Consider the following 18,545-nt stretch of genomic DNA (forward strand, 5'->3'; position numbering starts at 1 on the left):
GAGACAATAAACAGTGCTGGTGACCGCCTTTAATCCCAACACTGGGAGGCAGATGCCCGAGCTCAAAGTCAGTCTGGTCTGCAGAGAAGTTCTAGGACAGCCAGGGCTACACAGAAATCGTCCTGAAAAGCCATCTACCTATAAGGTGGAAGTGGCAGCTGGAGAGATGGCTCAATGGTTAAGAGCACTGTTTGTTCTTCCAGAGGATCCCAGCACCCACATGGCAATCCGGAGCCATGTCTAACCATGTTGCTTCAGAGGATTCAATACCCTCACATACATAACGTGCAGACAAAACACCAATGTGCATAACATAAAACATTTTAAATCATTAAAAAAAATAAGGAAACAATGGCACGTGTCCACCTAGAGGCAGATTCTATTCTTTTTTTTTTATTTAACAATAGGGAAATGCTCAGAACACTTTATTTATTGAGACGGGATGTAGCCCAGGCTAGCCTCCAATACTATAAACCCAAGATAAGCTCAACTTCAGATCCTCCTGTCTTCCTTCCTCATAGGCCTGTGCGCTTGTATTTTGATGAGGTGTTGGACATGGAACCTAAGGTTTCATGAGTAAATACAAGGCAAGAACTCTACCAGTGAGCCACACCCTCAAACCCCGTCACACCATTTAAGAGGTTTATACACACACACACTCCATCTCAAAGAGGACAGTGTTAGATTTTCTTTTTAATGCCAAGGTTATTTATTGGACATTGATCTTGCTTTGTCTTAAACGTTGAAAGTACCTCCTGGTACCCTACCGATCTGGTCATAACAAGGCATGGCTAGACTAGAGGTCAGTGGGCCAAGGCCAGCCATGTCTGCACCAACCCAAGCTAAGTGACTATCTCTGGTTGCTGTGGCTCCCTAGGGCTTTACTTCTTCTACACCATAGCAACAATGAGCTTTTCACGCACAAACCATGGTTTTTCTTACCTACAGCCATGAGAGTCCCTATCTAGTTCTACATCGATGACATACTTGAGTTGGAAGCATCTTCCTATTGTTACCGCCACTTGTGTCCTGGGAGCCAGCCTTTCCACAGGGACCCCTTTCGGTTGGGCTGTACCTCCTAAGGAGTGTTTCTGTCCACTTTCCACTACGCAGTGTTCTTTGTGACCACATATTTATGTGGTCTTGCCTCTCAGGTCTGTCCTGGCCTTTGGTCAGCAACACTTACGAGGGCCCGCTGGGTAACGGGTTCTAGGTGATTGGCTTGGAGTCCATTTCTGCCCAGGCTTATTCACACGACAAGCTACTTGTTACCACTGGTGTAGAGTGGTGACAGAAATGCCTCACAAACGTGCTCATGGTTCTAGCTGGAACTTCGGCTTCTGTTGGTGAGAGGTAGTAAGTGCCCCTTTGGCGGCGTTCGAACACCTATCCGGCTGCAGAACAACGTTCATGTCCCTGAGCTCAACAGCTGCCTTATTTAGATGTCAGAAGAGCCCTGTAAGAGAAAGCAGGCCAGGGTGCTGCAGTGAGCAATGCACATTTGGAACTGTCACATGTCACCAGGCTCCCCTATAACAGTCTACCTTTCTCTCCTCCCTAAGTATGTGCAGCTGTCTTCCAGCATAGCCGTAATTGCTGGTAACGTCTATCCTCCACTTCTTCAAGGACGTTTGAACCTTGGACATAATGTTCACGTAATATGCAAACGGCACCCAAGCCTATGTAAAATCTTTGTCCTCTGCTTTCTCCCAGGAGCAGGGTTTTGAAAAAAACAAAACAACTTTCAATCATTTTACTTCAAGATGATTTTAGATGTCAACAATGACTACTGAATTCTGTCCCGGTGTGGCGGAAATGCGTTGGCACTTTCGGCTTTCTGCAGACTTTGGCTGGGGGTGTGGCTCTGAAACAGCATACCAAAGCTCCTGGGTTCAATCCTCAGCAACCACATCCACCTCCAGTACGGGGTTGTAGATAACCCATCTCCTCAAATTCTAAGAGCCACGAAGATTCATTGTCGCAGAGTAAACCTTCACTTATCCAGAACAAACCTTCACTTATCCAGAATTACATGTTCTCATAATCTTAGATCAATGAAATGTTTTCCTAGATGACACTCTATACTTAGCATCTAACAGGCATTTCCCTAGATAAAGACCAAAGGTCTAACTAGCTCTTAAAGATTATAAAATGTATTTAAAAGTTCTGAAGATGTGAATATTACAAAGTCTGAATTTTAAAAAGCTGGAAACCTGAGGAAAGGAGCACCCCAAACTGTCACTCATTTGTTTTATACTCCACTTGAGTCAGCATAATCTTTATTTCAAAATAACATTTTTATTATATAAAAATGTAAAAAAATCCAGCAAAACCAGAAATACGGATATGTTTTCCTGGGCTGTCCCACTGGTTGGTTTTTATTTGCATCTCATTTTCAGTACAATTTACAACATTGTCCCCGTTCCAGTCTGATTACACATGACAAGTGACAGAAAGGGTCTGAATAAATACAATAAAAAAGAGGAAAGGCTGTGAAACTAAGTGGCTTGCAGTAGGTCCTATTGGGGGGAGGGTGTCTGAAAAACCAAGTGGCACACAGTAGGTCCTATGGGAGTGGGTGTCTGAGAAACTAAATGGCACATAGTAGGTCCTATGGGGGGGTGTCTGAGACATGAAGCAAGTAAGGAAACTCAACAGGAGTGTCAGCTGCAGCTCCTCAGTCATCTTTGTCTTTTGCTCCGTGCTTGAGGATGCGTGTGAACTCGATGTAGTTGAAATTCCCCTTTTTGTCGATCGGGGCCTCCCTGTACAGCTCATCCACTTCCTCGTCTGTGAAGCGGTCGCCCATGGTGGTCAGCAGCTCCCTCAGGTAGTCCTCCTGGATGGTGCCTGGAGGACAGCAAAGGGCGGGCTCATGGCACGACTTAACCAAGACAACCTGTGAGCATCGGCAACCGAGCACTCTCCCTGGCCACCACAGGCCGCAGCTTCCCAGTCACTCCAGAGCACGCTCTAAATGATGTTTAAAAGTGTCAAAATGGAGAGATGGCTCAGTGGTTAAGGGTGCAGGCTGCTCTCCTTAAGGACCTAGGGTTTGACTTCCAGTGCCCACAAAGTCTTACAACCATTGGTAACTTCACTTCTGAGGAGCTTATGCCTTCTTCTGGCCCCTGAAGGCCAGGCACGCATGGCACACACACATGGCAGTATAGAAACACAAAGTCAGGTAAAAATTAAGAGGCAACGCCACCCAGAGCTGGTGCAAGAACAGCCCTGTGCCAGGACTGAGGGAGGGAGATACCAAGATGATGTGTGAGATCCGGAAGAGTTTAGTGTGGAAGGAAAGGAGAAATGACTGAAGAGGGATGAGCAGAAGACGGTGAAAGGAAAGAAAGGCTGTTCACAGCGAAACATGCTTCTCCCGAGGGGCAAGGCAACAGACAAAAACAGAACAAACCCTCAGGTAACCCAGAGACACAGAACACTTCAAGTGCTCACGCTATAAATTGTGCTTTTCAGAGACGCCAGGGGCTTCATTGTCCAAGACTATCTCACAGGCCCTAAACACTTAGAATTTTGTTAGGAAGCTTGAAGCCAGGTTTAACTGTGAATGAGACAGGCAGCTGTTTCATGACCTGCAACAGATCTATGGCCAGGGCATTTCTGGTTCTACTGCCATATTTTAAAATAACAGGATTGGCTAGCTTGTTTTTTTACTAAAACAAAACAAAACAAAACAAAAAAAAAACCAAACCAAAACAAAAAACTTTACACATAAAAAAAATGTCCTAAAATACGTTCCAGTTACCCTAAAGTGATGACAGACACACGCACGCACGCACGCAGCATTACCTGTGGCTTCCTCATCAAAGCAAGCAAAGGCATTTCTGATGACGTCCTCAGGGTCGGTGCCGTTCAGCTTCTCTCCAAACATGGTGAGGAACATGGTGAAATTGATGGGGCCCGGGGCCTCGTTCATCATGGCGTCCAGGTAGGCGTCGGTTGGGTTCTTCCCTGTGAGGGCGCACATTGGAACAAAGGAAGAAACCCACTTAGGTTGACATACTACTGTCATGCTACCACACATATATTTAAGTTTTTTTTTATTACATTTACATGTAATACACATGATATCACATTGTGTGGAGGTCTGAGGACAACTTTCAGGAGTTGGTTCTCTGCTTCTGCAAGGGTTCTTGGGAATCAAGTACCTCGGGCTTAAGACAAAAGCGCCTTTCTGTACAACCATCTTGCCAGCTTCTTCATTGCTTTTCATTAAAAAACAACCAACCAAACAAACAAACAAACAAACAACCAAAACCAAACGAACAAACCAAACCCAAACTCTCAAACTTGGGTAAGAAACACTGCACTATCACAGGCTGAATGCTGATTCCACATTGGTTCATCCAGGCTTGTCTCAATACCAGCTACTAAAAGAAAATTCAGCATGAATTTATGATGCAGTTGCCTGTGGATTGGTGTGTTTCACAACTGTAAGATGATCATCAGAGTTAAAACTTTTAAGTCAGCTCGGGGTTGCCAGCTTATTTTGAACGATATTACAGAAAGCACTGTCATCATGGGTGCTACCCACCAGGCCAGACTTGTACTGGACTGCTCACAGACAAAGAAACCCTAATTTCAGTCCCCACTGAAAACAAATCTTAGGACATCAGCTAGAGGGTTCCCTGACGGTTGGGGAGCGGCCACATCTACAGAGTTCTCCACAGGAAAGGTCTTGAGAAAGGGGTTTGAAAATCAGTTCACCTACTGGCCTGGAGAAGACCCGGAACTGAAACCCAGTATTCCAGACATGGAGTTTAGTGCCATCTGCCTGTAGGGTGATGTCAGGGGGATAAATAACTGGACAGTAGAGTGTGGTGGGGACAAAGTTTTTGTAAGGCGAGAGAGGAGGAAGGAGAAGAATCAACATGGAAGATGAAGAGGATCCATCTCTGTCCATGCTGCAGAGTAGTCATAGGTAGTAATGTATCCTTTCTAAGGGGTGGATTTCTACAGGTCAATGTAACTTTGTCAACTGCTTGTAAGCTCATTGTGTGAATAGATTGTGGATTGAGAACTTAACATATAAATCTGTTTGATAAATTATTGATTGTTGAGTCATGATTTTACTGGGCTGTGGAGAATGTGAGCCAAGTTCCTGGCTGATGGGGAGACAACTGGGAGAAGGCAGTCTGCTGACCTCGTGGTACAGAAAGAGCAGCTCCCTCGGAGTGAGACGGCACAGACTGGTAGCAGCAGACTCATTTTTATTTTACCACAACATCTGCCCTATATAGCTTCGGACACGGAGTCGACACACATGAAAAGGATGTGTTGGCGCAGCAGCAGCTATTCTACCCACTATATCTGCTCAACTTGCCTGTAGTGACGGAGCCACTGAACATGTGAGAACAGGTAATAGGCTACTTTCCCACGTGCAGACCTAACCTGACTCCCTTGCAGCATTCTGGGATAGAGGGCAGGGGATAACTGTAACCCAGAGATTCAAGACAGTTCTAAATGAAAATGGATTGTGTGTGGTGTGTATATGTGTGTTGGTAGCATGTATGTGTGTGCATCAGTGCCATGGAGCACACATAGAGGACAGGAGCCAGGCCTCTCCATCCTGGGGCTCACACTGAGGTCACCAGACTTGGCAGCACACACCTTTACCTGCCAAGCTATCTCCTCAGCTCCATTTATGATTTTTAGAAAAAATTTAATATCTGTCTGTCTCTCTTATAAAGAGCATTATTATGGAAGTCTTTCTTCCTGGGGTCCATTTTGAGTAAGGCCACCCTTCCTTTCCAGACAACCATTGTTACAAGTGGTACCTCTTTGCTCATGACCTCTCTTCCACCCACAGGATATCGCCCACCATATAGTATTAGCTGCCTTTGTTACTGCAACTTCTGATCTCTTGCACCCAGCCAACCTCACATACATGCACGCCCGCGCGCGCGCGCGCACACACACACACACACACACGCACACACACACGGCTTTCAGGCTAACACAGACACAATGTACTTGGCTAACAGGAACAGTTCCCTGCTCCTTCTCAGAGTACCACCCACACCTGAAAACTTCTCAAAGGTCCTTTGGAACAATGGTTAAGTCACAGAACAAATGATCCAGAGGTGTATTATCACAGGGAGATGCACATAAAGACTAACCCAGAGACGCCAGCATGTCGTGCAGGTCCTCCTTGTCAATGAAGCCATCCCGGTTCTGGTCGATCATGTTGAAGGCCTCTTTGAACTCCTGGATCTGGGACTGGTCAAACATGGCGAACACATTGGAGGTTGCGCGCTGAGGGCGCTTCTTGGTGGTCTTGGTCTTTGCTTTTTTGCTTGACATGGTGGCGGTTCAAATCTTAAAATAAACAAACAAAAACAATGTGTAATACATAAAGCAAGAAGGGTATACACACACCCAAAATAAAATAAATTTCTTTCTTTATTATAACAGGGGTGTCTCATTGCATAACCCCAGCTGGCCTGGAATTCACAAAGATCTTCCTGTCTCTGATTCCCAAGTGCTGGGATTAAAGTTGTGTGCCGAGCTAGAGTAAAAATATCTTAATAAGGAAATTTGCTTCGAGACGGTGAGAGTAAGTACATCTGAGCTTTATTTTCAATGTGACAGTTAAAGAGGATTTTAAATAACAGTTTATTAAGTAACTTTCCATCACATTTCCCAAGATTAATTTTTCTCTGTGCCGCCCTGTCTGTCCTGGAACTCACTATGCCTATGAGCGCCGAGGTTAAAGGTGTGGGCTGCCACCACCTCCTAGCAGGACTATTTTATCTTAAGATTTAGCTTTTAATTTTAATTATGTGTGTATGTGTTTATGTCTGTGTGTGGGAATGTGCAAATGAGTGCAGTGCTCACGAAGGCCAGAGGAGGGCGCTGGGGTCCCTGGAGTTGCAGTTACAGGCAACTGTAAAAGCGCTGAAGACTAGTTTTTATCCACTGGTAGTTTATAGGAACATACGAAACATCTATTACAATGCATGGTGAGAACTGAGCGGATGCTGAAGGCAGAATTAGGTAGGGTAGCCAGACAGGGTGCTCACCTTTAAAATACACCATCTAGACCCACTTCCCTCTTGGACCTCTGAGCTGTCCCTGCATTTCTCCCATTTGACAACTTCCGAATTTCATCATCTTCCCAATCATTCCATCAGTGGCTTGGGTGTGACCCAAGCTGACAGCCTTCAGCAATTTGGCAAATGGAATGATAATATTCTCTTTTCTTTTTTTGCATCCTTTTATTTTTTTAACCCTCATCCCTTTAAAAACAATAGGGCCTCATGTGGTTCAGGCTGGTCTTGAATTCATCATAACGTAGGTCGTCACAAATGACCTTACACTCTTAGTCCTCTTACCTGTCTTTTGAGCGTTGGGATTATAGGCATGGTACAGGCCCTGGCTGCAGTACACGTGCAGTAATGTTTGCTCAATGACAGATAACATATGCAATATATACATACCACATATGCCACAGAATATATACATACCACATATGCCACAGTCTTGTTCTATAGCAAACTATTCTACTGGGTTTTGTATGACTAATTGTATGCTGTCTGCAGGACAGTAAGAGCATCTAACAACGCCATTCTCAGAATCCATCCCCATTACTAGACAATGTACCATAGCGAACACACCACAATACCGTCAGCTTTGGCGTTAGAAGCCAAGTTAAAATTCTAGATCACAAATGACTGGCTATATACACCATTTGAAATCTCATAATTACCAGGCCTGCTTTTTTTTTTTAAACAAATATGTTTGGGCCTTTATTATTTTTATGTATATGAAGATTTGCCCTCATGTATGTCTGTACACGTGTGCAGTGCCAATGGAGACCATAAGAGGGTGCTGGATCCTCTGGGACTGGAGTCACAGATGGATATGAGTGTCCAGGTGCCGTTGGGAGGGTGCTGCTTACTGGCCTCCTCATCATGACTTGCTCGTCCTGCTTTCTTATAGAACCCAGGACCACCAGCCCAGGGATGGCACCACCTACCATGGGCTGGGCCCTCCCACATCAATGGCTACCCACAGGCTTGCCCACAACCTGATCTTATGAAGGTATTTCTCAATTGAGGGTCCCTCCTCTCTAATGACTGTAACTCATGCCAAGTTTAATAAAAAATCATCAAAATAGGGCTGGAGAGATGTCTCAGTGGTTAAGAGCACTGGCTGCTCTTCTAGAGGTCCTGAGTTCAATTCCCAGCAACCACATGGTGGCTCACACCGTCTGTAATGAGATCTGATGCCCTCTTCTGGTGTGTCTGAAGACAGCAAGTGTATTCACATATATAAAATTAATAAATCTTAAAAAAAAAATCATCAAAATAGGTTTTACCCCAGGTTCTCATGCATTTTGTAATAGGCTCTCCCAATGAGCTACACCTCAGTTATCAACTGACTAATGCTTTACATCCTGGAACCATCAGATAAAAGAACTTCTGGTGTGAGAAATACTCATTTTATTTCAAGATTTAATAGATAATGGAAGTCCAGAGGCATAGATAAGTTCTATCAGCTGACCATTTTTCAGACTTACTGAAGAGTGACATTTTATTTAACAAATGTGTCGGCTGTATCATGCTGAGCATTAAATAAAAAACTCCTACATTAAACACTTCTGAGGTTTAATTAATTAAGAGTTCTTCAGGATAGGGCCAAATTCAAGGATTTGGTTAGGGAGTGTGGCTGGTGAAAAAGACCCGAGGGGCAGTGCCACAAAGCCTCAGCTTGTGCAGCAGCCTGTCCCCAAGTGAGGGAACGAGGGGCTGACAGGTGAGAACAGCACCCATCAGCCTTTATCAGAACAAGCTGCCGAGCGAGCGGCTGACCAGAACAGCACTCTCCAGCGTGAGTGGCTTTGGCACATCTCCATCACTCTCAAACCCACCCTGACTTCCCAAGTGTGTGCTGAAGCTTTCCTAAGCACTCCTCTACCAATGCCTGTCTCTCTGCATGTTTGTATGTGGAGGAGCAGAGGCCGGCATCCTTTGCACATGCATGTTTGTATGTGGAGGAGCAGAGGCCGGCATCCCACTGTGTATTTATTATGTACACAGCACTCTGCCTGCCTGTACGTCTGCAAGCCAGAAGAGGGCACTAGATCTCCTCACAGACTTGAGCCACCACGTGCTTGCTGGGAATTGAACTCAGGACCTCTGGAAGAGCACTCAGTGCTCTTAACCTCTCAGCCATCTCTCCAGCCCCCTCCACTCTTAAATTTTGAAGCAGGGTCTCTCTTGCTGCACCCAGAGAGCTCAGCAACTGGCTGGCGGACCAATCAGCTCCTGCCCCTCTGCCTCCCCAGCACTGGGATTTTAGGTGCATCTGGGGGTGCTGAATGCAGACTCATGCTTGCACGGCCAAGCACTTTACTCACTGAGTCATTTACCTAGTCCTAAAACTGTTCCTTAAGAAATCCAACTTTGGGCTAAGTATGGTGGTGCACACCTTTAGTCCAAGCATGGTCTACAGGGTTAAGCTCTAGGACAGCGGACGCTACGTAGCAAGATCCTGTCTCAAACAACAAAAAAGGACACCCAACTCTGTTAAGCATACATACATACTCACACATTTATGCACATACCCACACACCCCACACATGGTGTTTAGGGTCTTACTGTTTGTAGCCCAGCTGGTCTTGGATTTACGATCCTCTTGCCTTTGTAGGCGAGTTTAAGATTTTTAGAGTTGGGGATTCACTAAGTGGTAGAGTACTTGACTATTATACATCCAAGGTTCTGGGTTCTATCTCCAGAAGCACAAAAACAAAATACACTTCACACACATGCGTGCACACACACACGAGCACACATAAAACCATATGGTACCCACAACATATACATCAGTTGAAAAGTGAGCAAAGGTGTATCAAAACCACCAATATGAGAAGTCTGGTCCAGAGAGTGGCCCCTGCTCGCCTTCTGGGAGGACTATCTTGGCTGCCTCCACTTTCTCACCTCTCAAGTGGAATCTCAGTTTCTTTGGACAGTAGTGTCGATGGCGTTTTGCTGGGGCAGACGTGTGAAAGGACTTTCTTTTTTCTTTGGGCTGAAGCAGACACAGGTCAAAGGACTTCTAAGGAGGGACTCTTCGCCAACAACACACATGTATTGGTTCATCTCACATTCCGTAGCTGAGCTCCATTTGTCATGACTCCATAGAAAGAAAGGAACCGACTTCTGATGGTGCTCTGGTGGCGTCTTGCTGCTTTTTCGGACTCAGGCTGATTGCCAGAGTGATGTCAGCTCAGACAGGACCCACGGAGGACACGTGGCGTTTGGAGGGAGTGTGACTAGGACTCAGGGGACAGTGATGGAGGCTCAGCAAAGAACCTGTAGAACCCCTGCTGGTCCTAACCGCTGACTCTTCAGCTGAGGCTTCTGCTGGGTTATGTCACCTCTGCTGACTCCTGCTATCCCGACACGGCTGAACTGGACAGCTGACATGTTTGTGAAGTATTTGCGAGTGGCTCAAGCTGCCTCTGCTGAATCTTGTGAACCAGGCTTATTTCCTGACAACGTGGACTGGATGTGTTCCAAAGAACAATCTCTAAACAGGTCCACGTCCCCCGTGTCCTAAACAACTCCCAATATTTCTGGTGGGTGGTGGGCTACGGGAGAGGTTGAGAAAAAACATGCCTACTCACCCCCCACAGCAATGATCTCACGCCCAAGACCTCAGAAGTCTTTCGAGGTCTGCACTGTACTTCATGCTGCTGTGGGCTGGGCTGCGGGGATGCTGCCCTCCCTCCACTGCAGCCTCAGTTCTCTTACTTCCGGGATCGGCTGCTTCCATCTCCCCCCACACACCCGGGTTTCTCATGTTCTGCATTTCTGACAGGGTTTCACTATGCATCCCAGGCTGCTGTAGAATCCTCCGGCCTCCGCAGTGCTCTGGCTCCAGGGCCCACACCTCTGGGCATGCACTTCACCTCGAGCTGCAGGTTCACATTCAGTTGTCTGGGCAACTGGTCCTTTCTGGACATCCCAGAAGAAAACCAACATGCTGTAAACTGGAAACAAAATCCATTATCCCCTGCCCCCCACTCTCCTAGCGGGGAAGCTAGGAGTCAGTCTCTCTAAATCTCTCCCTGGTAAACCAGTCCTCAGATGTGTCCCTCTGCCTCTTTCCTGTCACCTACAGCCCACCTTCATCACTCACACAGACTTGAGATGGCTTCCTCAGATCCCACCTCTCTAGAGCCAGTATCCCAAACATGCACTACCACACTTGGTTTTGTTTTTTTTTTTTTTTTTAATTTGTGTGTGCCCACACATGGATATGTATCTTGGAGAACATCATTTTGAGAACCGGTTTCCTCCTACCACATGGGTTCTGGGAATCCCATAGGCTGTCTGTCAGATTTGGCAGAAACAGCCTTTACATAGAGATGTTTTTGTCAGCCTTGTGTACACCATTACATATACGTACTGTCCTGGCTAGAGTTTCCGCAGAGAAAGAAGCCTCAGATGAGGAAATGCCTCCATGAGATCCAGCTCTAAGGCATTTTCTCAACTAGTGATCAAGTGGGAAGGGCCCAGCCCATTGTGGGTGGTGCCATCCCTGGGCTGGCAGACCTGGGTTCTATGTGAAAGCAGGTTGAGCAAGCCAGGGGAAGCAAGCCAGTAAGTGACATCCCTCCATGGCCTCCGCATCAGCTCCTGCCTCCAGGTTCCCACCCTGTGTGAGTTCCAGTCCTGACTTCCTTTGGTGATGAACAGCAATGTGGCAGTGTAAGCTGAATAAATAATCCTTTCCTCCCCAAATTGCTTCTTGGTCATGTTTTGTGCAGAAATAGAAACCCTAAGACACATGCATGCATACATACATGCATGCATACGTACATACTCACTCTCAGCAGAACAGGAGTCATGAGTAGAAGTTTAAAGAGCCCTGCATTAGATGAAGCTGCCTTCGAAGTGAAGCAGCTGAAGAGCAGACATTAAAAGCTCCCCAGGTCGGGGATACTCAAACCCTACAAGAGGTGATCTCCACACAGCAGCCCTCTTCTGGTTACTGCAGCTCACCTACAACCTTTCAAAGTTCCCAAAAGACGTGAACACGGGGTTCTCATGGGAGCAGTGATTCTCTTCTGCATTCAGATCACACACAGGGGGGATTCTCATTAAGTCCATGATCCAGCCGAGAAACCAAGGGTCAGTCCGTCCATGCCGGGATCGTCAGGCAGCGGGAAGCCAAAGCCTGGACTGATCATGCGGTGTAGCGGTCAGGCGTGGCTAACAAGTGGCAGCACCCTCTGTTAGCCACGATTAACAGAGAAACCTTTATACTCAATCACTAATGAAAGTGCTTTAGGAGCGGACAGCACCTTAGCCAGCCCTCTGCCCTTACACTAGTCATTACAGTCACAGATGAAAATAATTTACAACAAACCATAGCCCAGAACGTAAATTACCTTTAACTAAAATACAAAGCGTTATGAGTGATCTAAATGTCGGATATCTCAGTCATAAAGCAGCAGAAACCCGTTGAGTTTCATGGTGCCTGCCTGGCTTCCTTAGGCTTGGGAAGATGCTCAGAGAGCACCACTGCTGCTGCCCAGGGATTCAGGCCAGCCATCCCTGAAGTTTATTAAAAAAACGGATGCCCGAGTCTTCGTCTAACCTAACAGAAAGGGGATGTTGGGAGTGGAGGCCAATTTAGCTCTAAAGATGCGCCAGGTTGGAGCTGACGAGTTTGGTTCATGGATTAAAAACTCTTGTTGCTCTTGTGGAGGACTTGGGTTCAATTCCTAAAACTCTCATGAAGGCTCGCAACTGTAACGCTAGTCCCCGGGGACCTGACACCCTCTTCTGACCTCCACAGGTTCCAGGCATGCACAGGATGCACACACAAAACAGAGACATGAAATAATTAAATAAAATTTCATAAATGCACTAGGCATTTCCAATGTACAGCTAAGGTTGAAAGTCCGCACTGGCTGTTATGCATGTCCAGTTTTCCCTGGCTTTTCAAAGTTAGTCACTATGGGTAAATGGAGATACCGGAGGCCTGCTTTCTAATTCCAGTTCTAACACGGGCAGCTGTCTGGCTTTTGGCTATTTTAGCTACTTCATTCTTCTCTTCCATGTAAAGAGGCAATCACGGGCTAGGAAGTTGCTGCTTAGCCTTTGAGCACGGGGACCTGAGTTAGAGTTGAGAATGCATGTCTAGAGATATATGCAGGCCACCGGAGACTGTCTCAAAAAGGTGAACATGCCTAAGAGATGACACCAGGGACAGTCCTCTGGCTTCCACATGTAAGTCACACTCATATACATACTAAGCAGCACCTATAGCCAATAGAGGGCAGCGAGCAAATTATTTGCAGTCTGTAGGAAGGTTAGTTTAGTAGCCCCTAAGATGACCTTTAATATATTTAAAAAATTAGCTTGTTAATTTTATGTATTTATTTAATGTATGTGAGTGCACTGTCTCCTTCAAACAGATTGGTAGAGGGCATCAGATCCCATTACAGATGGTTGTGAGCCACCATGTGGTTGTTGGGAATTGAACTCAGAACCTCTGAAAGAGCAGTCAGTGCTCTTAGCCATCTCTTCAACCCTTGTCAATTTCTTAAATGTGACCTAAAACCCTGAATTTCAGACATCTTGAACGAGTGCAGAAGGAATCACCAGATCAGCAATCCCAGATTCTCGGGGTATCGAGTACTAATGAGAAATCTGCCCCCCACACACTACCTTCCTCCCAACATTGTGCTACCTGCACGGCTCCCGATGGCACTGAAACTTTCTCCCTCTTGCCAAGGTGACCCTCAACAGCTGTCCGTCACTGTGCAGTCACCTGGAAGCGGAGTGGAGAGCCGGGTGTGTTGTGCAATGTTGGTTGACAATTGCAACAGACATCGCATCCCCCGCTTGCTCGGTTGAGTCAATCTGCAGATGAACACCAGATAGCAGGGAACTGAGGCCTCCTGCAAAAGCCAGCGGCGACAGGCCATCCGCGTGTGTCAGCCACACTGGACACAACCCCTTCAGATGAGGACAGCCACACAAGACTAAACTGCTTGGGAATTCCTGGTTTTAAAGACTGGAATTTATGGGCCAGGTGTGGTGGCACACACCTCTGATCCCAGCACTGTAGATGAGAGGCAGGAAGAGCTCTTTAAGTTCAAGGCCAGCTTGGATTCCAGAGTTAAGTTTCAGGACCGCCAGGGCTATAAAGACCCTGTCTCAAAACCAAAGGACCAAAATCAGACCAACAGCAACAACAACGCCCCCAGGCATTGCCTTACAGGTGTTGAAACACGTTGTTGTTACACATCCATGGGAAAGCAGCAAAGCCCTAGTTCTGTGAAGTCTTTAAGACTGATAGGCAGAAACATCTTTGTTTCAAGCTTAAAGCCACAGAAGTCTAGAAAGTTCAAAAGGATCAGCCAAGTAACTAGGGAATTTTCTATTTCTGGTAAAGGAAGAAGAAATGTGACCGTGACAGAACTCTGCCCAGTCTTACCCCACTCACTGTCACCATCCTGTCTCGAGTTCCTCTACTGCTCTGCAGGTTTTTCTGGCTTTCTAATGACAGCTTTCTTCCAAGTTCTATCCTAGGAGCTGCTTAAGTGCCACTCAAGCTGGGTGTGGCCCTCTCCAGCCCAAGGCAAGAGGTTCAAGGCTAGCCTGGGCTACACAGTAAGTCCCTGGCCAGCCTGGTTCTGTAAGGTAAGGTTCTGTCTCAAAAACTGAACCCAACAGCGCAAGCCGTAAAATCTAAAAACTAAACACACCACTGACTGTTAGCAGATTAAGGAGAAAAGGGGGAACTGGTTCTGTGGGCAAAGGAGTCCTAAAGCAATCAAAGTCTGCAGGCTGAAGAGATGGTTGTCACAAGTGCTCACTGATCTTGCAGAGGACCAAGATGGCTGCTCAGGGTGGGTGGGGAAATTACAACCACCTGCAACTCCAGCTCCCTGGGATCCAATACCTCACACAAGCAGAGGCCCTGCCCCATAGAGTTATAATTAAACATACATCTTTACAGAAAGAATTCTTAAGACAGCTGAGGCGCCAAGGTGGGGTGGGGGCTGTGCACTGAGGAGTTTCGGTCTGTGAACAGATTCACAGAAGGCGCCACTGAAGTGCTCAGGACCAAAACTAAGGTCTTTTTAATTTTGTCTTTACCGCTGTCCATCAGAATATAGAAATTTCACACTGATTCTCCCTTAAACACCTCGGACAAAATTACTCATTATTGAATGACCAGATGCAAGGCCAGTTTGAAAGTAGCAATCAGAAAGGGAATTCTATATATAATCAAATTAAAATGCTTCATAAAGTTAACCATATATGCTTAACGCCATATAGTTGGTTTTATGTTACATACATAGGTTTTTTTTTTTTAAGTTTCACTAATTATCTTTCTTTTAAAGAGCTAAACACAATTTTTGCGACTTTCCTTCGCATCGGGCAAGCTTGCTGATGTGTATTTTCACACAACCACAGTCACTGGACTGTCCTCTCTTCCCCCTTACAGGTGTTCTGGGTGTCCACACCAGCCCGCTCTCTACCTCGGGTGTAACTGAGTATGCCCATGTAATAACCCAATTAAGTTATAAATGCTAACATCATTCCAGAAAGTCCCGAAAGTCAACTGCATACCTCACTCCCCTGGCCAATCTTGTTTGGATTTCTTTTCCTTTCTTTTTTGAGATGACGCCTTACTTCATAGCCCGGGCCGACTTCCAGAGTGCGAGGATTAGAAGAATCCCAAACTTGAGCTGCTCTTGTCTGAGTTTCTTTTGAGTCAAATGACAAACGCATGCTTGTGTAGGCCTGACTTTTTTAAATGTCATTTTTTTGAGACTGACCCAACGTGTTGAGTTGACGTCCCCCTGCCTCCTTTAAATAATGTTTTTTAGCATGTGGGGATCAAGCCCATACCCTCAAACAAGTTAGTCACTGCCGTACACTCAGCCTTTTACTCTTCTCTACTCGTAAGTACGATTATATTGCTGTTCGATTTACAAATACCCTTTTACAGTCTTGTGCCTTTCTACTTGGATTATAGTTTAAGAAGACTGCTTGCACATGGCAGGTGCCAAATAAATACTCAGTAAGTGCAACACACATATAATTAAGTTCTTCCCATCACAAACAATATTGCATACACAAATGTTCATGGGAAGATGTTGGATTTGAGCACCCCTCAAATAAGGCCTTTTTTTCCCCTAGAGTCTACCCATGAGTCAGCACACACTCAACCACTTCACAAAGCCCACCCACGAGTTACCCCATGCTCAGTACCTGGCACATTAGTAACACGGGACAGGCTACAGGTGTACCAGGCACTGGGGCAAGCACGTCACATGCATTATTAATCCTCGAAGCAGCTTATAACACGGGCTCCGCTGCTGTATCAACTTCTCAGATACAAGGAAGTGGCAGAAGAAATACCTGGGGAACCCAGCCTCGGGGCATGTCCCACCAGCCACTGGCAAGGCTGATGTGTTTCTTGGGGTGGATGTGAAGTATGATGCTTGCCATGCTAAGAACACAGAACCAAAGAGGCACCTTTAAGGTTTCTCTGGCCTCCCTTTCTCTTCCAAAGTCCAAGGACCTGGCACGGAAGCACGCCCACAGAGCTGTAACCACAGCTACCGCCCTCCAATGACTGGAACCAAGTCCAGAGGGGACACCACACCCAGAGTAAAGGGACAATCCTGGATATCATGTTCTCAACTCCTCAAAATTCACAGAACCTTCCCCTAAAACTGTCGACATGTCCCCACAGCCCCAATGAAGAGGGTGACAAGCTTGCTAAGGCTCATTTGTTTACCCATCTTTCTCCCTCTCCTGTACCAATCAGCTCCAAATACCCTTTCTTCCTGCTATCTGGCTTCAGAGGGAGGAAGGGAAATGGAACTTGTCAGAGAACAGTCAAAGATGCTAGTCCCCAGGGTATATGAAAGTCGTCCCTACACAGCTGTACCTTTCAACCTTGGGGGAATGGGGACACTGGCCCCACCCCTGGCTTTCCCAACTTTGGCCAACCGTCACTGTCGTTCAGAAGCTGCAGCTCAGTAAATAAATACAGAAGCAGCCATCACAGAATTGATTTTGTTTAACCTAGTATCCGGACAGGAAGAGTGATCAGGTGCCTGTGTGCCCGAGTGTGTGTGAAAGACAGAGACACAGAGAGAGCAGGAACGAGCTCACAGAAAAATTGGTGGCATCATCTGAATTGCTTAAGTGACCCCAGGCAAATGACATCAGCTCTCTGAGTATCACTGTCTATAATCCTAAATTAGAAGAGTTTTAGGAGATACTCTGTAAGGATTTGCTGAATCAAAAAATGTTGTGATATTTCTCTAACACACAGGACTACAACCAAGCGACCTTTAACAAAAGCTGTCAACCCAATCCCCTAGACATCCTTTCATCGTGTTACTTCCTTGTTGTGGATCCAAGTGACTCCCCAAATCCTGTTACATAACTTTTCGTTTCTCATCGAGTTTTCAATACACATATAAAGAAGCCTAACTACATTATTTTATTTTATAGGATCTAGCCCAGGGCCGTGCATACAAGAGCCTTACTTCAACTACCTTCCTCTTTTCCAGCTATTATTCGTTATGGTTCTGCTTCCTTGGGCTGATCTCGAGTGCTTCCTGTACACAGACAGGATGCCCACCTTTTGAACTTTTACTCGGTACCTCCTATCAGAGATCCACCAATTCATCTTGGATCCCTGGCTCAGTAAGTTCTCCAGGCTTTTCAGCTTTCCTTGAATTGTTCTTCTCTAACAATGAGCTAAATCTTTGCAAGACCTAACATAGTAAAAAATTTATGCAAATCGGCCCATTTTAGCATTTGCTAACCACAAACCCTAGTACCGGTTCCTGGTTTCCTCCGGCAGGAACCGTGCACCAGCGGAAGCGTCTAGAACGGATGTGCGCAGTAGCAGACGCGGCAGGTGCGGGCAGCCGTGCGCCAGGTGTCGGTCATCGGACGTCGCAGGCCCTGTGCACACGGTCCGGGGTCCTGCAGAGAAACCGCGCAGGGCCTCGTCCCGAGCCGCCTCCGCTCCTCCAGCCGACCGCCCCGCTGCCTGCAGGCTCTAGGCGCGGTCGCGCAACACTAGGGACAGAGGCGGCCGGGGGATGCCCTGCGTGGCCGAGAGCCACTCACCTAACCTGATGCTGCACACACGAGAGGACCCGATCGGCGACTGAGACCAGCAGGGGCTGCGGTGGGACGGTGGCGGCGCCGCACTTCCGGCCCGGGGGCGGGGCGGAAGAAGCACCGGCGAGCCCGGCGCGACCAACCGCGGCAGGGGGATGCTGCGAGCGTTTCGAAGACCCCGGGCCCGGCAGCCAGCGGCGGCGACTAGCCTTGGTTGCGCGGCCGGACGAGCTCAGCCTGGGGTAGCCGCGAGTACGAATTCCCCAAGCCACCGGCACCGCACCGCCCCTGCCGCAGCCGCCCCAGCCCGCCGGCCTCCCCGGCTCCCCGCGCAGGTCCCGCGGCCCTTCCGCATTCCCGGCCCGAGGGCGGAGCGCCAGCGGTGGAATTTGACCCGGG

General features: G+C 47.0%; 1 protein-coding gene across 2 annotated transcripts; it reads right to left on the reverse strand.

Annotated features, from left to right (window-relative positions):
* Positions 1 to 2,345: 2,345 nt before the first annotated feature.
* On the reverse strand, positions 2,346 to 18,416 carry LOC308435543 (myosin regulatory light chain 12B). Of its 2 annotated transcripts, XM_080936236.1 has the most exons (5): positions 18,153 to 18,416; positions 17,858 to 18,005; positions 6,144 to 6,342; positions 3,814 to 3,975; positions 2,346 to 2,850 (listed from the first exon to the last, which is right to left on the reverse strand). In XM_080936236.1, the coding sequence occupies exons 3-5, from the start codon at positions 6,325 to 6,327 to the stop codon at positions 2,678 to 2,680; spliced, it is 519 nt and encodes a 172-aa protein (XP_080792362.1). In that variant the 5' UTR covers positions 6,328 to 6,342; positions 17,858 to 18,005; positions 18,153 to 18,416; the 3' UTR covers positions 2,346 to 2,677. The 2 variants fall into 2 exon arrangements, with proteins under 2 accessions (XP_080792362.1, XP_080792361.1); XM_080936235.1 differs by lacking the exon at positions 17,858 to 18,005 and having other exon boundaries at positions 18,153 to 18,413.
* Positions 18,417 to 18,545: the final 129 nt, after the last annotated feature.

This window comes from Micromys minutus, assembly GCF_963924665.1.
Source record: "Micromys minutus genome assembly, chromosome: 23".
Classification (NCBI taxonomy): domain Eukaryota; kingdom Metazoa; phylum Chordata; class Mammalia; order Rodentia; family Muridae; genus Micromys; species Micromys minutus.